A 25,406-nucleotide genomic window follows, 5' to 3' on the forward strand; every position below is an offset into this window, starting at 1 on the left:
TAAAATAATTCATGAAAATATTAGAATGGATATAAATTGAAATCAGTGGCAAAAACAGTGGCATAACTTAAAAAGTAGTATTGGTATCGAAATAAATCAACTAAATTCTAATTATAACCTCTTAGTAGTGTATTGAAATGATTTTGTTTACTGTTATTCCTTTAAGTTCAATTCTTACCATATTTTCATTTAAAAACTATGGAGCAATTTTTCTTATTAGTATACAAACCTCTTGAGTGCCGTTAATCTTTTCAACAATTGAATTGACACTTTGAAGATTGACCTTGATACCATTTATCGCTAATATAATGTCCCCTGTAAAAAAAAAAAATGTAAACATAACTTGGCCAAAAACAAAACACTTTAAAAGAACCAAGAACTTTTTTTCATTAACTGTGGTGCAAATTTTTCTTATAATAAGAGAACTAACAGGATGGTAATCTAGGTAGAGCCTTAAAAAAATCACTGTAGCCTCTTGAAAAAAAAATACAAGTTTCCTTATAAGTGGCACAGTTACTATTCCTGGAGGTACTTTTAATGTGATTGAGGGCTATCTAGCATAAACAGTTCACTCAAAACGGGGTTGTTAATTGTGGTATAAAATAAACAAAATGACAGCTAAGATAAACAAATCATTCCAATTGCTGTTACCTATGTTAATTTCACTTTCTCCGGCCGGACTGTTTGGTATAATGCCTTGAACCACAATGCAATTCGAATTATATCTTGTACTATTGCCATTCATTAAAATATTGTCTGAGAAATCATCCAAAACTGGATCAAGGTCTAACCCTGATATTACTCCAATCACATTTTCAAGATTAGCAAAACTTTCCTGCACTTTATCATTTAGGTGTATCAAAACGTTTTTACACAATAAATGAACTCCATCTGTAGTGATTGTTTGTATTTCAGTAGTGGTATCAGTTAAAGGGTTTTGCTGTTTCTTTTTTTCCGAGTTTTTAAAATGGCTGATGTCTATATTCTTATCTATCACATCTTTCTTTGTAAAAGATCTCGATTTCTTTATAACATTTTTCAATTTTCCTTGTAAACCTTTCTCTTTGTTATCTTTATGAAGAAAACTTTTGGTTCTTGGTTTATGATGATTTGAATTTGAGTGGTTATGGTTGTGATTACGAGGGTGTGAATGTTTGTGTTGATGGTGAGTGTGTACATAGATCAAATCACCATTATCCTGAATTTGAGATATCCATGGCCATTTTTGAGCAGCATCTTCATCCCTGAACATAAAAAAGTTAAATGGAATCAATATTTGAAATGCTTAAACATGGTTTTGGGTTAATTAGTCACTACTGTGAGTTTTGTATGTGCTGGCAATGCAAAAGAGAACTTTTAACACAATGCAGACAACTATACCAGTTAAGTCAACAATTTTAGCAACAATAAGAAAATAATCAGACGTGGCATAAGGAAGCGAATTGATTTTCATTTGACTTGGTTTAAATCTAGAGGGTGCCGAGGTTACAAGCTGACAGGTATGTGTCGCCCAACTTTGGATCCTAGGGTACCCTTAGCAGGACTGAAAAAGAGGAAAAAAAAGTTAAGTTCTGTGAATTTGCGACCCAACATCATTTTTTTAATGTGCAGCAGCAAGTAAATCAACCAACCATCAATTTGTTATCTGATTAACAAGATAGCGCTTTGATTTGCTAGGGCTTGATTACACGCTAAAGTAAAAATTGTTGTGAATGGTCAAGATATAATAGACCTTTTTTCAAAGAGGACGTCCTGTTGAATAGTTATGTAGTCCAGCCATAAAAACAATGATAGAGCCATGCATAATTACTGTATCATGCATATTGTAACAATTATGCATGGTTTTATCACTGCTTTTCTGCTGGACTACATAATTATTTCAACATGGCTGCCTCTTTAAAAAAAGGTCTATAGACCTTTTACTCACGCTTGTTTATGTAGGATAAAAATAAGATATCAGTCATATCCACTGGATGTATTTGCAACAACAAGGATGAGAGTTACGTGAATCAAGTTCAAGATCCCAAGACAATTAAAACTTGAAAACTTGAAATTAAAAAAAAGGACTGATTGCTATAAACGTGCAGCCAGCCAGCTAATCCAACCAACCAAATTTTGTTATTCAATTCCTGAGATAGCTCTTCAATCAATTTGTGAATGGGTCAGTGTTTGAGGCCAGGAAAAATTTCTGGGAAATAGCCTATACTTCTCCCCTAGTATATCTTTTTCTTGGGAACTTGATACTCATTTCACAAAAGATCAGGACCCCCCTGGAAAAGTTTGTTGATATGTTGTCGTGTACCGGTGGTGCGCTGGATTAAAAATAAAATCTAATAGACCTTTTCGCCTTTCCATCCGCCATCTTGAATTGTATGCAAAAATATAGGAACGAAAAAGCCGTGGTTGGATTTACTTGGAAAATATGCAAAACATATGCAAGTTTACACAAAGATTAAAAAGACAACAAAGCATCTTATAAATAAATTTTATAATCATTAGAACAATAAAAGATGGAATTTCTTAATCCAAAAAGAAATATTTACCGAACAACAAAAGCCTTTTAGGAATTTGTTCTTAAAGACATTGCATATTCTGTTTTCATGCCATTAAAAAATTCCACGAAGACGGAGTACACACACCAACAGTCGAGGATTATGCCCTAAATAAGAGAATACCCAAGTTAGAGGATTACCTTATTTAGGAGATTTTCAGTCTCTTATTTAAGAGAACGTTACCTAAACTAGGAGAATTCTGCACGTTTCACAAATTTACTTCAGAGCAGACTATTTGCGCAATGTGAAAATAAGATCACATGAAAGATCACGTTTCCGTGATTCCGATGACCCAAAAACCAAAATAAAATACCTTTTCATTCTTTTTCAAACTTCGAAAAACCATAAATAGCCTCATTTGCATGTGTTGACGTAAATTTTTAATAATGAAGAACCACCCTCGATCTTCAAAACGCGTTTTTTCTCAAACTCCCTTATTTAGGAGAGACAAGAGCAACTCACTTTCTGTTTGACCCGCGTTTTGACCGCGCTTAAACGCGTTTCTTAAATATGGCCCGATCTATATTATTACTTTTCACGAAATTCTCATGATGTAGATCGGCCTTTAGATTGATAGACCCTAACCATCCTAGGTCCACGAAACAAAAGCAGAACTCAACCAAATTTTGCTAGAAGGGAGAAAAAAACGTACTGAGTCGATCTATGAAGTTCAAAACTTGCGCAAAATGATGAGAAGGCCAAAAATTAGCGAAGAAAGAAAAGTCTCCTAGTTAAGAGAAAGAAATCTCCTACATAAGAGACCTTCTCTTAAATAGAGTATATCTCTTATTTAGGGCATAATCCTCGACTGACCAACTTTCAAAACACGCAAACTGAAAGCAGTAATTATGACGTCACACATTCAGCGGGTTCAGATCGATGTTTTGATTTGATCGTTTTGGGGGTTCTATTCCCAGGAGAATAATTTACCGTCAGCCGAATAAGGATTATTTTTTACCTTCGCGGGTGTTTTTCAGTTTGAGTTTATGTCTGATGTTATTGATTTTTGAAGTGCTTGTTCAAAGAGATGAGCGAATATAATTATTTTTAGTTTTCAAGAGAAGCAAATTTAATCTTTCTTCTACAAGACTACACTTTAACATAATGCCAATTATGCATGTAAGTTTTATATTAATACTTTCTTTTTGCATATGTTTTGCATACTTTCTAAGGAAATTTCACCACGGCAATTCGGCCACCATAATTTTTGCATACAATTCAATATGGCGGATGCAAAGGCGAAAAGGTCTATAGTAATACAAAGCAAAGAAAAATATAAATTTTACTCGGAATCTGTGTAGTAATCTTCTGAAGGACATGTTGAACAGTAACTGTCACTTCTCTCAATCATATCACCAAAGTTAGAATGCCTTCTTTCACCAGAGTAGAAAAAATTGTTTTCACTGTTGTAGCTTCCATCATAATAATGCTCTTGACTTTGAAGACTAGTATTATCTGAATAGTAACTTCCATCATAACTTTGAGAATTCTCCCTCCATAAATATCGATTTCCAGTACCAACACTCATGTTTAAAAAGGCCTAAATTAACACATTAGATATTCTCACTTCTGCCAGAAAAATGTTGTTGACTTTTTAATCGCTCGCTGTTAATGCTACCATTTTAGTTTTCAAGAATGTCAACATTGCCGTAAAGCTCCGTTTACACTTCAAAACACAAATAGAGCGTTTTTTATAAGAATCAACCGGACTACACGGCCTTTTGCAGAGTGACATTAAGAACTGCGCACGCGCAAAAAAAGCCGTTACATAGAACAAAATCCATAATGGCGGCCGCTAGACCCCTGAAGCACATGTTTGCCAACCTAGGTCTGTTTACAGCCTTGAGCAGAAACGTTCTGTGTTTTACACACATAATCATCGTGTTTTTCTTGAAACTAGAAGCCTTGAGAAGTCTCTGAATCCAAGTTTGAGTTTGGAAAGAAGTTTTTTCACTCAAAAAATGATCACTTTGTCAATTTTTGACACTAATTTAAAAGTGTACGATACCATAGCCTGGCAAAAATAAGATTGAGATCCTAAACGAATTTTACTGGAGCTGGTTTTGGCATTTTTGGAAAGCCAAATAGATGAGGATCAAGACACAAAAAGAAAGAAAATGTTCTAAGCAGAGGTTTAAAAGATTCAACTGGAGAAAGTTGGGAGATATTTAGACAGAATTGTTGCAAAATAACGGTAAGTTCAACCTGGATTAGTACATTAGTGTCAATGTTTTTTACCCCTTTGGGTTCTTTTGATTGGAACACATTGTTATAAAATGTCACTATCCACCTTGGAACATTTCAATATGGCTATGTTCATATAAAAGATTAACAAAAAATTCTAAGTAGACCGTAAGAAATCCAAACCAGGCTCGTGTAAACGAAAAAAAATGATCAAAAAATCAGGATTATTTTTTCAGGAAAAACGCTTCACAAGTGTTACGCGTAAGCCAAATCGCGTATTACGAACAACCTCTAAATTGCCGAGTACAGGAGAAAAAAAATCAAAATTCAAAATGGCGGCCAAGCCCACGCTGATAACTATCAAAAATCTTCGTTTTTCAATCAGCTATTGCAGCTCAATAAATCAATGAAATAATTTGAAATAAAAAGTAAACAAACCTTGAACCTTTCATGAATCCAAATAAATAAAGGTATTCATCTAAATTGAAGATTACATTTCAAAATAAAACGATTTCCAAACCAACCTAAAGTCAGTGTCTGCCAACTAAAAATGTCTCTGCGGGTTCACTGGCAAGGAGTTACGACTTCAGACTTTAGATTCCAATTCTTGTATAGGCTGCAACTACACTGCCAGATGATCTGTATTACAAAGACTTCCAAGTGGGTCCATAAGTTAAGAAAATGAGATTATCATAGAGCACGGGGGTTTTGTTTTTTAAAAAACAAACTTCAAAATAAAATTGTTAATGAACTTCTTACTTAAAATATCACTTACTTACATGATTTATATATGATTAACACCCCTTTCTTAAATAAATGGCCTCTTAAAGTCTTTTATGTTTGCCGCAAGAAGGGAGAAACATTTAATTTGACCCCCGGTTTTTTTTCTCTTTTTCTAACAAATTCCCGCGCGTTAGTGTAGACACAACTTTAATCCGGGGAAATGAAGCGTTTTCATTGGTCTAAAATCACGGTTGGTCACGTGACCAGAATTTTTATCCAGGGAAATGCCGTGGCCGCAATGTTTTGCTTTAGTGAGATTGACCATTTTGTTGTTTAGATTTGAGCGGGCGAAATTTCTGTACAAACCAAAATATGGCTTCGTTGGAATACTGGTTGAAACACTTGTGGCTTTGCTTGAATGATTAAATCTGTTGTTAACAAAACCTATTATCCATTCTATCATTCTCTTGATCGTGTTTCCACTCTGTGGCTGTGGGAGGACCCTGCCGACGCACCGGACTTAAAGAACACCGGACACGCGAAAGTCCGGTGTAAAATGAGAATTTTTTTACCACTGGACAATTTCTACACTGGACTTAAGGAAGTCGGATGTCCGGTGTCGGAGAAGGATATTTTTCCCACCGGACAATCAAAACACCGGACATGACCAGTCCGGTGCGTCCGGTGTTTCTTAATTTTTTGTCTCATAAATATCCGGCGTTCAAAATTCCCTGTATGCAACACCGGACTTATTGCGTCCGGTGTAGCGAAAGGATACTTTTTGCCACCGGACAAATACACTGGACAGTCCGGTGCGTCGGCAGGGTCCTGCTGTGGGTTGCTCGGAATAGTTTGCTGTAGACGTTGAAACTTTTTAATAGGAATGAACTTCTCTCAGCGACTGCAGATGGGAAAAACTGATGAAAATTTTATTAATATAATATTATGCTAATTACAAAGAAACATAAAGTTTGAAGAAACAAATGGAAACATATTCGAGATTAAATTTTGTGGATTTCACTCCTCAGATTTCTTATTTTTCCTCGACTTTGGATCAAATAGATGCGTGTATGTCTCTTTCAAGTTAGGGTTAACTCGAGTGTAATGCTCTTTCATGTAAGACTTCATCTTTTCAACAGGATTTGGCATGGATGCAAATGATGCCATCAGCTTATTCATTGATGCGTGGAGACTTTCGAGGCCTTGCTCGCCATACAGTCCAAACGGTGCATGCCACTTGTGCAAAAAAGGGATAACATGTTCCTCCAACATATGAAGCTTTGGTGTTATTGTTTGGTTCTTAAAGATATCACGATAGTAAGACATTAAATCTTTGATTGCAACATCTGTAAAAGAATAGAAACAAATATTTTGTAAACTACTTTTGATGATTTTTTTTTACAAAGCAACCACCTATTTTCATTTTAATCATCAAAATTTGATTTCAATAAATGCAAAATTTGAGAAAAGGCACCCTGCTATAGTAAAATAAGTTCTCACTTTTATCTTAAGATAAAAAAAAAACAACTTGTATCCGACTTTAGCCTGAAAATAGTTCATACTTTGATTTCTTATTTATATATACTGATGGCGAAATGAATAGCATGGTCAGGGCTGGTAATTTAAAAGTTTTTAAATTTCCAACCAAAAAAACCGTTGATAAGAATCTGCCAATCATAACACTTCTTTCTGATCCGTCAAGCATACATCCGAAGACGGGTTCTCCTGTCTAATCTGACTTTAACTTATTTACCCTTTTAATTTCAGGCTTCAAGCTCAATTGTCACTGGTGCACTTGATTTCAGCCAAGAAGTAAAGCTATATGTCAGGTAAATAAATGTTAATTCCTTACCAAGGTTATCTATCTCTTTGTCAGAGCAATGTTTTGCACTGTTTATTGCCACATGACACACTCCATATTTGAAGAAAAGTTGCGAGAATTTGTCTCTGATTGCCAAAGATTTGGTGTGGATTTGAGTGCCTGCGAATCCCTCTTTACAGACTTGGATTGGCAAAGAGTTGCACATCTTGATGAGATTTTTAACCTAAAAAATGTTATGTAGTTTTTTCAAAACAAGGTCTCCTCTTACAGTAGGCCCCCAGCAGTTGCGTGATTGCATGATTGGAAAAATGACTGAGGGGCTTCTTACAGTAAAAGTTGTTTTCAAAAAGAAATAACTGTTAAGAGTAAATTCAAATTAAAAATGCTTAAACTTTTCAAGATTCTACATAAATTAGTATTTTTGTATTTTTTGTCACTAAAAATTCCTTTTGCTTATTACTAATAAAAACTTCAATATAAATTGTAAAATACCATTAACATTTTGTTAACATGATTCCCAACAAACGATCGGCCATGGTATGCCTGTCTGTGAACATGACATTCTGATAAGGCTTGATCGAGTGCTTTCACACAAGGTCCACCATGCATCTCTTTGTATGGGTTGTCCTTCAACAGTTTGGAAATTGTCTTTTCCTGAAATGAGAAAAAAGGAAATTTCAGAGTTTAAAGGTTGAAGATCTACATTTTTGCACATGCATCCTTGAATTTGTTTTTTAATTATCAAGGCTTCCCATTTTCAACATGTATGTGATGAGAAAATTAGAAAAATAAGTTACCTTGGACTCAAATAGTTTTGTAAAGTGGGCTAATCTGGGTTCATACACTTTTCTGATTTCTTTTTCATTTGTTGGATTTTCTGCCATGTGTGATGCAATTGCCTGGTGAATCAATGAAATGGTGTGTTCAATTTCAACCATATCATCTTCGCATTTCCGAATTAAATCAAATGCGTCTTTCATTGCCTTGACCTGTTCTTCTGTCAACCCTTTGCCTTCACCTGACGTCACAGCCATATCAAAATCAATGTGGTAACATTCTGCCTCTAACATGTTGAAAAATTTTAAGAAGCACCCCAGGGAAACATGTAAGGCTGGAATTGCAACCTGAAAAAAAAATTTAAGTTTTGTATCAACAACATCTAAATATGATTTCTCATGTAAATGTCCAAATAATGTTGGTAGCCTATATATAGCTTTTATTATAATTATAGCTTCAGTTTGAAAGAGTAACATTTACCTGGTCCAAAGGAACATTGAACAGTCTCTGATTGATGACATTGTAACTCAAATCTTTTGCTGTTTTTGGATTTGATCCATGTTCCAGAAATTTCTCATAATTTTTGTTCAGTGATTCCAAAGTTCGTAATGCTGCCTTTGTCTTTCTATTTGTTGGTGAAATTTGCATATCCTGGTTGCAGATTTGACAAAACAAACAGCAATGTCTCCTGGAATTGAAAAATATACGTTTTAGGCATTTAGCTCTTCTAAAAAGATCCTATTCACAAAGTAGATTGAAATGATGTGATGCGTACCATTTGCGCCTGTGATGCCATAAATGTTGCATAGGTATTCATAATCTCCCATGATAAACACTCTCATTTTCTTTTCCCTAGTAAAAATTAAAAAATATGATTCTTATAGAAAAATTTAGTGGAAAGGAGGAGGTGAAAAATCGATTCCAGTTTTGTTTTTTAATTTATTTATATTTTTTTTCTTAATTTTAGATGGAAATGCTTTTGGCTTGGAGATTTATGGAGCGAATAGAAATATAGACTCACTCCCAATTGGATTCTTGGATATCATCCACTTGACTTGTGAAACGGGAAAGTGACGTTTCAAGATTGACACGATAGTCTTTACCGTCAAAGGTACTGAACATGCATGTGTTGTTTTTGCTGTTTGGCGAATCACAGTTGATAATCTGGTAACATTGTTTGAACGTCGGACCACCATGATCACCACCTATTTTGACATGAATTTCATCCTTCATCGAACCTTCAAATTTCAGTTGGTTGTTCCTGTAGAGATCATAAAATATACTTTATATAAATTTATTGGGCAGAAATATTACAGAATAAATTTTCCAGACAGAAATATTACATAAAATCAAGCTAAGGGATCACGATTGGTGATGAAAAAATTCAAAATTTACTTTTTCATTTCACCGAGTCTATCAAAAATGTGTTTTTTGAGATCTAAGATGTAGGACCATGCTGCTTCTTGAGTTTTGATTTTATCTTTAACTTTGTCTTTCTTTGTGAACATTGCCATTTCGACAGTCCAATTAGTCCCATGCAAATGTGTGTGTATCTTCCTTTGCTCAGCTTGTGAACCAAGTTTGATTTTCTTCGCAATGAGAAACCTGAAGAAGTAGGAACTCGGTTATTTTTCTCAAGGTTTTATATTTTTTGTATGTCATATTATTTACCACTTAGGACTAGTTAGTATATTTATTAAGTACATTTTCTAATAGGACTCACCTTGAAATTGTTTTTAACATTTCCCATGGTACACCTAGTCTCGACTTGAGAGCCAACATTTCCTCCGCAGTAATGTTTACTTTCAACAAGACCAGAAGAAACATCGGCATTATCTTACGTTGCCCCTTTGGAGAAGGACTTAACAAAAATTCCCGTTTGTTTAGATGCAGAAGTTGCTGTTGAAAACTCCAGAGTTTTCTTTGTTCGCTTGTTCCTACGTTGAACGTGTCTTTTTGAGCACTCATCTGATGGTTTGTAAGCTTTAGGCGTAGACGTAAATACTTTGGGCTAAAATGTAAAAGAACTGACTCTAAATATCTCTTGTGTAAACTTTGTGATTAGTTTTTTGAAATATTCGCGTATTAAAAAGTTGTATTTTATAATTTTTCAAAAAATCTTATTTTTATAACAAACATACCCTAGGGCCACCAGATGCAAATTCAGCAGTTCCATCTTCTGACTCGTCAATTTTATGCTTCAACACTTTTAACGTTGCTCTTTCGACCAAGGGAGGAAGTGGGGTTTTGTTTAGATCCATTTCAAGTAATTCTTTTACTGTGATCGTTTCCCCATCCTTGATAACAGTACAGTAATCTCGATGCCTTTGGAAAGTGCTTTTCGTGCTGAACAAATCCCCGCAAGAACATTTCAATTTTAAATCCTCCAATAGATTTTGTCGAACCTTACATTTGACAACATCAGAAGGTGAAAAATCTTTTTCACACTCTGGACATTTTAAAGTAAATTTGCCCTCGAATATAAGGATCATGCACCCAAGACAAAATGAATGCTGACAGCTTTGGATCATGACCGGTTTTCTCAGTAAATTTTCACAAATACCACATTTGCAAAATTGTAATGATGGGTTCACTGCTATATCGAAATGAGATACATTCAAATTTTCATGTACAAATGAATCTTTCATTTGTTGTGTTAATGTATCTGAAAACGCTCTGTTCCAGAGGGGGGCTTTCTCGTGAATTGTCCATCCTTTTGCCTTTGCTTTCTTGGGGCGACCAACTGACTTTTTGGTGGGACAACGATCAACGCGACGACAACAAGTACTACAGTCCACGGGGTTGTGTTCCATCCATGAGCGAAATACTTCTGTTGTTGTTGTTGATGTGTGTCCGTTCTCTTTATTTTTCATTGACTTGTAGCAAGGTAGGCAAAACTCATTTGGGTGAATATCCGCTTGGTCAATTTTTATATCACGAATCCAAAAAGCTGCCTCTAACTCCTCAAAATAGTTTGCTACAAGAAAATGCCTTTTGCGGTTTTGGTCGAGAACACCGCCACAAACTCTACATAGCCTTTCTAAAATCTCAGCATGTGATAACGACATTATTCTGATAAATCAACTCCTCAAATCTGTTTTAGTTTGGAGAGCAATAGAAGTGTTTGTTTTTTCCCGCTTTATCATTTATTTACATAATTTACATAGAAACAGACTCTAAGTAATGACCTATAGGCTGGAGGAGGGCTGGATGATCAAGTGAGATGTTTTCTTTAGTTTGCTTCTAGGGGGTACCTGGATATTATCTTTGAGGACGGCTTAGCTATATTTGAAAGAGTTGTTCTTGGGCAAAATAATAAAAAAGAAAATTGTTTCTTGAATGCAACATCATATAACAATGATTAGGAAAAGATTTTGGGAAAATTGTACACTTTGCTGTTTGTTTTTCGAACCTAGTCCTCTTGAATGTAAACAAAAAATGACAGTCTCCTTGAGAGAAAAATCTGGGACAGATTGGGGGGATAGAACTGCTAGTTAGCCTTTTGCTCCCCTTGGATATTATTTTCAAAATATATCGCATAGGATATAGATTCCAAGCACTCTAACAGTGATATTTATCGCATATCCCGCCCCTAAAGCTGGTTACAGCCGTAAAACTCAAGCACAAAAATTGGTCAACTTCAGAGGTCAATTTTGACAATATGGATGCTTAGAACAAAAAGATTTTATAGATATAGAAAGCTAAAAGCATCCTCTTTTCATGGAGACTAATACCATTCATGGGAAAATTCGCAATCTTTTTATTTTAGACTTAGATCTTGATGTGGTAACACCTGTTTTTTCCCCACCTAGCCGCTGGGATGTATTCACTTGTTTTTGACGTGGGAAATGTTTTAAATAAGCAGATTTTTATGTAATTGGGGAGATAAAGTCTTGATAAAACTAATTTTTCAAAAGAAATGGCCAAAATATCCTTTTTAATCTAAAAATGAAGCACTTTTTTAGAGGTGTGTTGTGATTTTTGCTGCTCGAAAATTCCGGGCGAAAACGAAAGTGTTTTGGTTCGAATCGAATGTTTTTCCGCGCATGCGCATTTTCATAGGTCGCATTTTTGGCTTGTGTAAAAGGCCGTGCTAAGAAAAGAACCCGCGAACAGAGGATATATTTTCCAATAAAAATACTTACTTTGTATCAAATTTACTTTTCTTCAGCGTAGTGAGTATAAAGAGAACTCCTTCTTCAGCAACCATTTTTCATATTAATATTTAATTCCCTCAAAGAAACTATATTCTCTATTAACCTGATGATAATAAAACACAATTTACTTTTGAGGTTGTGAAAATCAAGATTCGCTGGCGTAGGCGCGATATCATTTAAGCGGAAGCTCAAATGATCCTCATTAAAATTTCCTTCCTAGTTTGTTAGAACACAATGTAGCAAATTGATCCATAAAACCAACCTAAACCAATTCTTAATCTGACTGATCTATCAACCTACCAACTCGATCTCTGTGATGTAATGAAACTTTCTCACACACCACAGAAGATAAATACGTCATGCAAGGTCATTAAAGGATCTTAATTATATTTTAGGTCATTAATTAACATTACAAACAAACAGTATCAAAAAATAAAGTTTCCAGAATACTGTAAACAAGTTGTTGTTGATGCGTGTTTTTGCACTTAGTTACGAGCGATTCAGTACGCACGACAAAGTTGAAAACTTACCATGCAGCGATTCTGAACAAAAGACCAAAATCTTCGGATATGTAAGAATAGTATAACATGAAACATGCTGAAGAAAATCCAACGACCCCATAAACCGGTTAAACCATAAGCCTATCTGGAGCTATCAAATCTTGAGGAGCAAGCACGGTGAAACTTCCAAAACATTAAATCACAAGGCACTGGAAATAAAACTTGGGGAATATAGCAATTTTTGAGCTGAAAGAAATTAAATTTGAAATCCCTATAGTCATTTGAGAACTTTCACGGGGGAGGGGGGGGGGCACACAACATAAATGACCTATCTTATGTGCAGTCCTTGCCTTGCCCCCGGGGGGGGGGGGGGTACTTAGGCAAATGGAGGGTACGGTATGTGCCGCCCTTAAGGGTACCTTTTTTGGACTTCCAAAGTCCCGCTAAGGGTCGGAAAAATCAGAAAATCAAATTTCAGTCCCACTAAGGGTCGGAAAAATAGGAAAATTTCAACTTTTTACCCCCTGAAAGATCGAAATTTGGTCAAAATTGGTCAAATTTGTCCCGCTAAGGGTCACAAAATTCGCAAAATTTACCTTTGTTTTCTCCTTTTTAGTCCCGGTAAGGGTCCAAAGTTCGAAAGTCGGGCGGCACCCCCCCCGTCAGCTCGCAACCCTAGTACCCCCCCCCGGGGCCTTGCCTTGCCTTGATTCATCCGTGAGGTGAAGCTATATGCTTATGTGCAGCCCTAGAGGGTACTTTTTCCAAGCTTCTCAAATTGCACTGTAAGGGTCGAAATGATCAAAGATGAGAAAAACTGCACTCTACTAAGGGTGTAAAATCGGGAAAATGTTACCATATTTCGCCTTATAATGGCAAAACATTTTGAAGAAAATGCACCGTAAGGGTCGATTTTTCGCCCAAGTAAACGTTAACTCAAATTTTCCTAAACTTTCATTTGCACTGTATGGGTCTGCTTTCAAAGACTTAATTTTGGGCCACGCGTACGGTCTTTTTTGAATCGAGTGCCACCCCCCGGGACAATTTCACAGCCCCCATTGCTATTGAGCTCCATTTTTCACCAAACTGGCTAAAATTCTCACCAGATCGATGATACAGAGGTGTGTTAATTTAATGGTGGCTGTGAATACGCCAATTTTTAGTCAATTAGTTAGTAAAATAGGATACTTCTTGGGTATAGAATAAAAAATCAGGACTGAAAATTATAACATTTGAGGTTTTTCAACGAAATTAATAATAAAATTGCTTCGTCCTATTCTCCAGGAAAGACTGGGGTTATGATTTGTCAGTGTTCAGCTAATTTTGAAAAGTTTAGAAAATGAACGTTGCCAACCAAGGTTGAAAAATTTCTGGTTTTAAAAAGCAAACAGTGTAGAATTATTGAAAGAAGGTTTTTCAAATACCTTATCGGCCCTTTTTACGCCGGCCCTTATTCCGCCACAGCCTAATTGTGGGCTTACGCAAATTAGGACCGTAAATAATGCCAAAACTTGTAAAAGTCTCTATCCAGGCTTCAAAACAGTAAGTATTAACTAAAATTTACATTAAAATATCACCTTTCAGTATTAAACTGTTGAAAGTTCCATTGGAAACCATTGATTTTCGTGAAGTTTTGGATACAGAGTAAAAAATGGATAGTTTTCATCCTTTAATCATGCCCAAAATCCTTTAAATTGAGATAGAATGGTTAAAAATTAACGCCGCTTTTAGGTAAAAATTGCAAAATTTTGGCCCTTTTTACACCGGCCTTTTTAACACCGGCCCTTATTACGCCACGAGCCCAAAAATAATGCCAAAAAGGGCCGGCGTAAAAAGGGCCGATAAGGTAGGAAAAAAATATAAGACGAAAAAATAGTACAGTTGTTTTACATTTTTGAGCCAAGTAAGTAACTTTGGTAAAATGAGAACATCTTGGAGCCCCGTTATGTTAAAACCGTTGGTTGCATAAAGCGGATCTTATTGCCGCCCGTAGCGAGCTTGCGAGCGTAGGGTGGCCTACATAGCTTCACGCAAGGATATTGGACAGGAATCTCGATTTTTGCGTTTGTTTTGTAATCGGTCTTCCGGTTAATTAGTGTTCCGTAATTATCCGGCAACGTTTATAGCTTACCAAACTAGCAAGTAGCTTTCGCTAAATGCGCGGCGGACGTTTTTCGTTATTTTTCCCTTCGGGGTTTTTTGTTTTTTTCTCTTGTGCGTTAATTTGTGGATTAAATTTTTAAACGCAGGTAATTCTATGCACATTTTCGATGAACAATTATAGGCATCTACTTTATAAGAATCAAATCAATAACTCTTGATTGAAGGCAATATGCCTTTCGGTAATTAGTTCTTACAAAGTAAACAAAAGATGGTGAAAAAGATGAGCATATTTATCTTTATCATAAGCATCTACTTTATAAGAATCAAATCAATAACTCTGGATTAAAGGCAATATACCTTTCGGTAATTAGTTCTTACAAAGTAAACAAAGGATGGCGAAAAAGATGAGCATATTTATTTTTATTATAGGCATGTGCTTTATAAGGATAAAATCAATAACTCTTGATTGAAGGCAATATGCCTTTCAGTAATTAGTTCTTACAAAGTAAACAAAGGATGGCGAAAAAGATAAGCATATTTATTTTTATTATAAGCATCTACTTTATAAGAATCAAATCAATATGTCTTGATTAAAGGCAATATGCCTTTCGGTAATTAGTTATTAGAAAGTAAACAAAGGATGGCGAAAAAGATGAGCATATTTATCTTTATTATAAGCATTTTCTTTATAAGAATAAAATCAATAACTCTTGATTGAAGGCAATATATCTTTCGGTAATTAGTTATTAGAAAGTAAACAAAGGATGGTGAAAAAGATGAGCATATTTATTTTTATCATAAGCATCTACTTTATAAGAATCAAATCAATAACTCTTGATTAAAGGCAATATACCTTTCGGTAATTAGTTCTTACAAAGTAAACAAAGGATGGCGAAAAAGATTAGCATATTTATTTTTATTATAGGCATGTGCTTTATAAGGATAAAATCAATAACTCTTGATTGAAGGCAATATGCCTTTCAGTAATTAGTTCTTACAAAGTAAACAAAGGATGGCGAAAAAGATAAGCATATTTATTTTTATTATAAGCATTTACTTTATAAAAATCAAATCAATATGTCTTGATTGGAAAACATAAAAGACAAACCTCCAAAATGTGATCGGCTATTGCTCATTCCGACATTTTAAATTTTCCGGGGGTTTTGCTGTTTGGGATTGTTTAGGTCAGGGTTGCTAGTAACGGCTTGTCACTGTGCCGGGTGCATACTCGGCGCCTTGGGCCCCGCAGGGTTGCTAGTAACGGCTCGAATTTCAGTCAGGTTTAAAAAAGGGGTACTTTTACCCATATTATAATAACATTACCCCCGTATTTTGCCAGTTTGGTATAAAATGTTATGAATTGCGTGATTTTGCTGTGCGGCGATGGCTCGAGGGATAGGGCGCTAGCTTCCGGATCTGAAGGTCTTTCTTTGGTTGTGGTTCGATTCCCACTCGGTGCGAAAATTAGACTGGTCGAAATTGATGGTCAAATGATTGACAGGTATGAAAACTCAGTCAGAAATGAGAAACTCAGAAACTCAGGCAGTCAGAAAAGAGAAAGACGGGATCAGAGATAAGGATCACATCTCGGAGGTTTGTATCTTACGTTTTCCGTCTTGATTGAAGGCCATATATCTTTCGGTAATTAGTTCTTACAAAGTAAACAAAAGATGGTGAAAAAGAGGAGCATATTTATCTTTATTATAAGCATTTTATTTATAAGAATCAAATCAATAACTCTTGATTGAAGGCAATATATCTTTCGGTAATTACTTCTTACAAAGTAAACAAAAGATGGTGAAAAAGATGAGAATATTTATTTTTATTATAAGCATTTTCTTTATAAGAATCAAATCAATAATTTTTGATTGAAGACAATATACCTTTCGGTAATTAGTTATTAGAAAGTAAACAAAGGATGGCGAAAAAGATGAGCATATTTATTTTTATTATAAGTGTCTACTTTATAAGAATCAAATCAATTTCAGAATTTTTTGCGTTTTCACTGTGATTAATGTGAGCGATAACTCCCGGGGGGGGGGTACTACCCTTGTCGACCGACGGGGGTGCTCCGCTGAGGTTCGAAAAATGGACCCTACGTGGGACTCGAAATTTGCAAAAAAAGTGACCCTGAATGGGACTAAAATTCCAAAATTTTCTCAAATTTTCTACTTTTTCCCAAAATTTTCCAAAAATAGGCACCCTACGAGGTATTGATTTTTCTATTTTGGTATTTTTGCGACCCTATCTGGGACTCATGGAGGTTAAAAAAGGTACCCTGACCAGCGGAGCATCCCCGTAACCCATCTTGCCCTAGTACCCCCCCCGGGCGATAACTTCTCTTTTTGAGATGTGAGCGACCATCTATTCCATGTCATCTCAAAAGTAAAGTTGAAACCAAGCTTTCTTCCTCCAACTTAAATTTTATCGATAAAACGAATTTAAAATCTACACATGCGTAATTTTGCTTACTTAGGGATATTTCGATAGGAAGCTCCGCGGGGCATTCTTAGCGACAGCTACTTGCTAGTATATGTCGATAATGACCTTCATTTTTAAGGAAATATTTAGTCGCAATTTTGCGATTCTTGTTCCTAATAATTATTGAAACTTTCACTATAAAGCATTAAAAAGCTTTAATCAGCATTTCGTCGTTATAAGCATTTGTAGCGGGTGGCAGTTAGTGAAAGCTATGGCTAGTTTAGGCCCGAGTTTCGCCGGTCCAAGACACGAAGAAAAATTGCATTCGCCGTTCAAAAAGTTCGGTTCGCCGCCTCAAGTACATAACGCTAATCAATACACTGTACTTGCTAAGAATTCGCCGGCCTAGAATCTAGAAATCGCCAGACTTAATTTCTCATTCGCCAGCCTACTAAAAATATATGGCAAAACCCCTGATCAAGGGGGTAAAACCATCCTAAAGTATCACTAACTGTATGATATGGTCAATTCCTGAATGACATTTGGCCCTTTTCAGTAAATTTCGGTATTAAAAGTTTTTGGATTCAAAATTTTAATCAAAAGCGAAAAAAGAGAAAAACAGTTTTACTAAATTCCGTCCACCAGCTAATTCACAAAATGATCTGATTGCTAAATCCCTGAACTAAAATGTTAGAATCATGTTTAATGTTTTTGAAAAGAATAAAGGAGTTTACCAGGAAATGATTTGGACAGATCTAAAAAAAAGCTAAGGCTACACTGATGAGATTTGACGGGCAGCTGCAATGTAATTTACATTTCATTGCAAGCGCGTGAGAAATTGCGCAATGTAACACGAAAAATCTTTCTGCAACGCAATAAAAAATGGAAGAAGAACTTGCAAGTGCCTACAACAAAATCTGTTGCTACACTACAAAAACTTATAGTGGGGGCAACGCAACAACCACAATGCAGCCCGCCTACACCAGTGTAGCCTTAGCTTGATTACCCGCTATTTAGGAGACGTGTAATTAACACAATGAAAGATTTTCGCGCCAATAAAAAAAACCCGCTAATTTTTTGAAGGCTCGCTCTAAAGTTTACACATGCTCCATTCGTGTTAATTTCAAGTCCGTTAAATAGTTCCATACATATATTATAACAATAGCGTTCAGTTTGAGGTCGTTGTTGTTATTTTCTGCCAGCGCAGTTTGATTATTCGCCCGATAGTGTCATTTGGGCCCGACGCGAAGCGGAGGGCGCAAATGGCACTAGAGGGCTAATAATCAAACTGCAAGGGCAGAATTAATGACAGCAACGAACGAAAACTTAACGCTATTACTATTATTATTCATATCAGACATTCAAGCAACGTTTTTTTCTAGCGTCAACCAAGTCTTTTCCCTTCAATGCAATCTCTTCAAATAATTTTTAGCACCTTGCGAGCGGGCCGCAAATGACCAAAAAGTGTTTTTTTCTGACGTTATTCTAGTCTCTTCGCTTCAATGCAACGACTTCAATCCAATTCCGAGCGGGCCGCAAATGACGTTATTGCCCTATACCCGGGCGGTTAATGATATTTCAGCCCTCTGAAGCCTGGCGCTTTAGTTTCCTCAGCGCGGGTATGACAATTTGATTCACAAAACCTATCAATACCGCCCGCCGATTGAACCTTTAATTGCTGACTTAATGACCGCTATATGAATAATAATCATGTGATAAGGCAATTTGAATAACCTTGGGGTCGCGTTAAAAAATACGAAATCTCTCTTTTCAGTAAAATTAAAAAACAAATAACCCAATGCAAATGGTGCCAAGATCAAACAAGACACTCCAATGAATACTACTCGTTTGTTAGGAGCAACTCCAATTATGATGGTATAATTTATAGTGGAACAAATTTAATAAGATCGATTCAAAGTTGTAGCTAATTCTACCTTCCAAAATAAACTTAGCTATAAACGGATAAGACTTTTTCAATTTACTGATAATGCTGCATTACAATAATAAAGATATCCCATTAACCTTACATAAGTGGATATAAAGGAACCACTCTGTACTCATTTAAACATTACAAATCTAATTTCCTTGTATTGTCCTTTTGAACAGTTAAAATATCCTTCCCAATACTGAGTTTAGATTTTTGTATTCCGTAGAATATCTTTAGGAGGAAAGTGTCAATTGAAGAGACATTCTTTTTGAATATGTAAAATTGATTGACATGGACGTACTAATCAGGTTCTGTCCATAAACTAGATCACGAAAGTCGCCTCGAATACCATCCAACATATTAGCACCATTTAGTTTGATTTGAAAGTTTTTCAAAAGAGTACTTATGGAGAGAGACAAGACTCGACTCTTTATCGTCTTTAGTTCAGAGGCTACTTTCTCACTAAGGCTAATCTAGAGTGTAACATTAAGTTTAAAGCCCGAATGACTAGAGTAGACTCTCTAACTTTTCCCAGGCAAGAAAAAGTGAAACCACTTTTTTCCCATCCAGAACGCACCTAGAACGCGCCGCAATCATGACGATGGATTATATCTAGCGGTTCCTTTGTTTTTGAGGACTGCATTTTTTGAAATCTAGCGATAGATTTTACTTTCAATCCGCCGTTAGTGTAAAAACCACGTGCAGAGTTCTGGATGGGAAATTAAGTAGCTTTCCCATCCAAAAGTTTCTACTCTAGACCCTTCGGGGCTTTAAACTCAATGGTGTGTAAGTGAAGAATTTAAAACTGATAATAATTCAAACATAGTCCAGACATGAAGCAAAACACCCATCATCAGCGAAACTGAAAAACGTAATTTTCACCAAGATTAAATAGCTAGTTAAGGATTTATCATAAACTTTTCTAAAAGCTTGACGCAGCTTGAGGAAATACGACAACAACTGCAACTGATAACGTTATTGGCAAAAACAAAGATTTTGAAAATCCTGAACAACTGGTTTCATCTATTGTTATTTTTGATAAGACACGAACAAGGAAGAAACATGCAAATCCAAGCATCCTTAGAAAATGTGCTGATGTCAAAAAAATAATTGGCAACCGAGCTTGGAGAGCGAACTGTGTTCAAGCACTACCAGACAATGTATGGTGGTTGGCTCTCTACCTTTACTGATATAACTTTTAACGAGGTTTCAAGGAGAACATAAGTAACAACCAATGAGACAACAGTCCGTTCCACAAAACAACGAGTAAATGAATGTAACGAAGTTACCTTTTGCAAATGTTATGGTATGGTAATGTCTTGATTGTATCTTCTTCTTATCAGTATTTTTGGCACAGATGTTTCATTGAGTGAAACGAACGGAGATAGCATTGATTATTACTATTTCACGTTGTTCAACCTTTATAATTGATAATCGTATGCAGATGGCTAATTACGAAGTATTCATGAATTAATACTTTGGAATCTCTCCTGAGCACGCAATTAACGGAAGTTCTGCGTCTTTCCAAAGAGAACTTGACCGATGCCATTTACTCGCTGAGACTAAAACCACTCATTGGAAAGAGTTAATGAATAGTCATTGATGAAGAGTGAAATTATAATATGAATGTTTTTGTTTTCATGGAGGAGTTGGCCCCAGCCTTTCCATTAAGACTTGTGTATACTATTTTATTCACAATTTATTCACCAGCTCTAACATCAAGTTGTAACAAAGGAAGAATCACGATATTCATTCCCGCAAAAATGTCTATAATCTTGATAGAGAAATCTGCTATTCAGTTACTTTCGATCATCGAACAAAGTTTTTTAGGGAGGAAGTACAAAACAAGGGCACAATATCTTCTCTACTTCCTTGTGTTGAAACGAGGTATTAATGAGAATCAAACAAAAAAAGTATTTTCGTTATCAAGTAGAACTAACAGTAACCAGATGATGAAAATATGCAAAGAACACAAAGAAATACAGCCCGAGTAACCTTTGCCGAACCATGGTTCTGTCAAATAAAGTGACCGGAAAAAAATGAGTGCGACTAATTACTAACTTATAGAATTCGAAGAATAAAACTCCATTGAATCATCACAGGTTTAAAAATTTGGATTGAAAAAAATTGAACATTATTATACCGTGAGAGTAATGCACAGTAGGTGAAACGCCAAGCCATCCCACCAATGCACCACCTCTACATCGCCACAATACGCCGAAAATATACAATTACGTGTTCTTGAAACATGACATCAAGGCACTGTTTACATGTGGAACAAAAATCACGTCCAAAAAAAAATTTGATTAATCTCCTCTCATTTTCGGATACTGTTAGCGTCTCTTGAACATTATATTTCTTCCATTTGCAATCAAAAACCTCCGGTGCTCAAACAAATCATTTTCCCGTTACATAAGCCAACAACCATTCATTACAATGGATGGTCATTTTAGAAAGTTATTAAAGGTGTGTTTAAAGGTAATGAGGTAATTAAGTAGGCTTTCTCCTCGTGTTTTGCAGAGAACATTTGAAAGCAATGTAAAGATAAAGTTTATCTTGATACTTTTGTTCTTAGAAGACTGGCAAACACTTCCAGATCCACAAAACTTACATAAAAGAAGATGACCTGGTATATACTTTGACAATATAATAGGTGCTTGGAAAGGCTCGGGTCTTAACGGTCTTCTTACTCAGGGGGGGGGGGTTGGATTTATTTTTTATAAGGGCCACTCTTTGATCAATCTAGTTTCTTTAATTTAAAGGTCGGTTATCGGAGGTCACATGCCGACAACCTCTAAACTGAAGTTATGCCTTTTGAGAAAAAAAGAGATAGCAGAGATTTAACAGAATATGCAATTTCCTGTGCAATGTAGGAGCACGTGCTATCCTTACAGGAATCTGCCCCCGAGTTTCCTGTCTTAAGACCATCTGCCCAGTTTAGCAACGTCTATCGCATTTTAGTGCTGCGATTGGCTAGTCTGAATCACAGACCTCTACAAAACCCCAGGTAGTATAGGGAGTACGAATCCGTTAGTAGATACCAGCAGCCTAGCGATTGGCTGAAGATAGACCCCAAGCACTTTAGGTCAAATTGACGCAAAGCTGTCTTATTTTATTGTAATGAATAACCAGAGCGTGTTTCTTTTCCAAAATAATAACAAAGTCAGGATCGTCTACTGAATTAAAAACATCATTGAAATTTCCAATTCATTATTTGGTAACTGTTTGAAAAGCTTTATAAGAGAACCTTCACACTACTAAAACGAAAGTTCTCCAGACACTTTCACTATACAAGTTTTGGTAAAAGCCACGCAAGTTTGTCAACTCCTACTTCCCTGATAACCTATAATAAAACTAACTGTCGACACATAAAAACAAGTAAAACAGTAAAACAAGATTAGCAATACAAATTGACCTTTACGAAATGGCTAGAGTGACCCAACCATATATTCAACAAACAAATCTTAAGGCCATACTTTTCAATTCAATCGACTTATCCAAACAACATCAACATACGAAACCTTGAAGAAAGAAACAAAACGTCCTTAAGGTTTTCGAGTTGGTAGGAGGAGTAAATAAGTGGCTAGAAATTTAGTTAGATGATGTCTACAATTGAAAATGACGATTCCAAAGAAAGCAGGAGAGAAAATCTGCATTATGTCAAAATTAATCAATCAATTCTTAAGTTCAATAATTATAACTAGCTGCAATTGTTCTACAATGAACCGGCGATAGCTACCAGCACTGAAAAGATTTCTCACGATCTTTCTTCATCTGATATGCAGAAAGAACTTTCCACATTTCAAAATTTCAACTAACAATTCTAACTGATAAGCTGGAACTGTAACTGGTTAGAACAATAACAGATTCAATGGGAGAGCATTTTCTAAAAGTTGTTTTTGATTTGATTTGCACGTGGTAGAAGAAAAGACCACCTTAACCGCTCACAAATGGAATGGGAAATGAATTAAGGAAAGAAGTAGTAAGCACTCAACTTGATTGATTTGTTGACTGCATGTCAAATTCTACATGTGATTCATGAAAATTGAAAATAATACCTCATTTCTCTGACTCATCAAATTTAAAGTTATTTTTACAGGAAGTATTCATAAATTGTGGTATTTTTAGAGCTAATTAGCCAAGACTTTTCCACGAGTTTTTCGTAGTACGATAATGTAGGATTATGTGCAGATCATTAGAATGAAGATTATTCCATAGTCAGTGTTATTGGTAAAATGTGAAGAGAATATAGCCCCTTGGAAGCACTTCTTTTGAGATGAAAATGCCTTACAAAAACTATATCAGACCCTATTCAAAAAATTATCAGAACAGGCTTGAAGAATATCATTTCTTAGACTTAAAGGTTTAACTTTACATAAGTTTTCCGTTTCATATCAGACACATGTTTCAAATCAGGATAGTGTCTGCCTATTGTTATATTGTGCTCATATAAGCAAAAAATGTTTTTTATCCTCCTTCTGCTTCACATCCGTGTCAATTCATTATCAAAAAGATTGAGAATCAAAATTGATGAGTAAGCCAGAGTAAGCAAACGATATCACTCTTACTTAAAAACAAAACCTTTAATACTTGGCTTAGTAGAAGAAGAAGAAATGAATCCAAAAAGTGATTTGTATAGTATTAACGCCGAGCAAAATTTTGTCTTTAAAATCCAGGTTGTCTTCATTTGTTTATAAAATCCAAAACAGTTGTTATTTTTGGGTAAATTTCTTCTTATATTTCTCAAAATCTGGTAATGTAGTTGAGTTCGATTTTGTATAAGAGTACGCTATAGAAAGTTATATTTACATTCCAACATTCCAACATCACGAGGTAAAACTTATGAAAACGTACAGTAACAATAAAAGAACATGACTTACCACCAGTGACCACTGTAAACTCTCTTGTATCGTTTGTAATTGATGATTCTCATATGCGGATGCGGATGTGCACGAGGTGTCATCTCACCAGACCAACAAAATGCATGCTCTTCACACCTCTAACCAAATTCTTTCACCTTTAAGAAAACAATGTACGATGGATAATACCCAGTTTCGGGATACGAATCCACAAATAAGATTCCGTTCGATAAAAAGCAATAATATTCTCCAAATTTCGGAAAATATAGAAAATTTCCTCTATAAAAACCATAGTCTATATATGCTTCCTATATAGAAACCTTTTTCGCTAGAGGATGAGCAGAAGCCTATAAAAACCATAACCGAGAATTTCTTGAATTGATGGACATTTTGCATACCTTTCGCACCAATAAAGAGTGTCCAATCTATCCAATCATATGATATAGAAGTCGTTGAGCAATAACCATAATAAGTTGAAACGATCAATAGTTTCCTGTCCCTCTTTTTTCGAATACGTTGGATGAGAGAGGAGATAGACGAAGTAGAAGAACTTGACACCAACAACGTCGTGGTTTGAAACTTTCTTTGTAAAGAATAACATGTCTTCATGATCGCTCTCTCTCTAAGAGGTAAAGGAAGTGAAATGTTTGTTTAAGTGTCAACAACATTTTTGTGAATGTATTGTCTTTTTAGGGGTACCTTTTTCTGTAAGAACGTAGGGGGGGTTGTTGCCCTTTCAGTACATCTTTCTTACAGCCTCGATATAATGCACCGTACCAAAAAATACAAATTTACTTCGCCAGTACTTTTGCTGATTTCAAAGATTTAACCTTGATTCAAACCTGATTGGATACAAAGTCTTGAAAATTATTTTTCAAGAATTTGAAGGAAAAGATGTTCTTATAAGATTATTGTGGTATACAATTCTGTAATGATTCCATAAAAACTGATGACTTAAATGTTGTCAAAAAAGTACTTTAATACTTCAAAAAGTGTTAAGTTATGGCACCAAATCGAGTTCAAGTGATCGATTCATTCTCATACCTTTACTTCGCAAAGTGTCGCTTCATTTTTACTGCATGTATTTGTAAAGCTATTGTAGTTCATTTTCATCATTACCAACGGTCAATACAGTTCAACACCAATTAGATCTAAAGAAATCAAAAATATTTCATGACAAGTACAAACCTGAGTGCTTGAAACAGAGACTAAAAACTTTCTTTTGAATGAGACTTGATTTTCTTTAGGTCACATGCTTTTTAAATTGCGTAGTAATGCATATTTTACAATTTTTTCTCCACTCGCCTCCACGAAAAGGTTGACTCCTCATTAGTAGTATCTTATGTAAGTAGGTAACAACATCGAACTCTCTTACTATAAG

General features: G+C 35.5%; 1 protein-coding gene across 4 annotated transcripts in view; it reads right to left on the minus strand.

The window, feature by feature from the left end:
• Positions 1 to 25,406, minus strand: part of LOC136810677 (protein inturned-like) — a 101,302-nt gene that overhangs the window by 6,775 nt on the left and 69,121 nt on the right. Inside the window, exons 1-4 of one of the 4 annotated variants that reach the window (XM_067067251.1) lie at positions 24,424 to 24,548; positions 24,047 to 24,183; positions 652 to 1,244; positions 230 to 315 (exon numbers count right to left, since the gene is read on the minus strand). In XM_067067251.1, the coding sequence (XP_066923352.1) occupies positions 230 to 315; positions 652 to 1,244; positions 24,047 to 24,129 (762 nt within the window). In that variant the 5' untranslated portion in view covers positions 24,130 to 24,183; positions 24,424 to 24,548. Of the gene's footprint in view, positions 1 to 229; positions 316 to 651; positions 1,245 to 3,838; positions 4,108 to 12,203; positions 12,319 to 21,309; positions 21,378 to 24,046; positions 24,184 to 24,423; positions 24,549 to 25,406 lie in introns of those variants that run through there. The other 3 variants (XM_067067252.1, XM_067067253.1, XM_067067254.1) reach the window with 3 other exon arrangements.

The sequence above is a fragment of the Clytia hemisphaerica genome, unplaced genomic scaffold (assembly GCF_902728285.1).
Source record: "Clytia hemisphaerica strain Z4C2 unplaced genomic scaffold, Clytia hemisphaerica genome assembly, whole genome shotgun sequence".
Classification (NCBI taxonomy): domain Eukaryota; kingdom Metazoa; phylum Cnidaria; class Hydrozoa; order Leptothecata; family Clytiidae; genus Clytia; species Clytia hemisphaerica.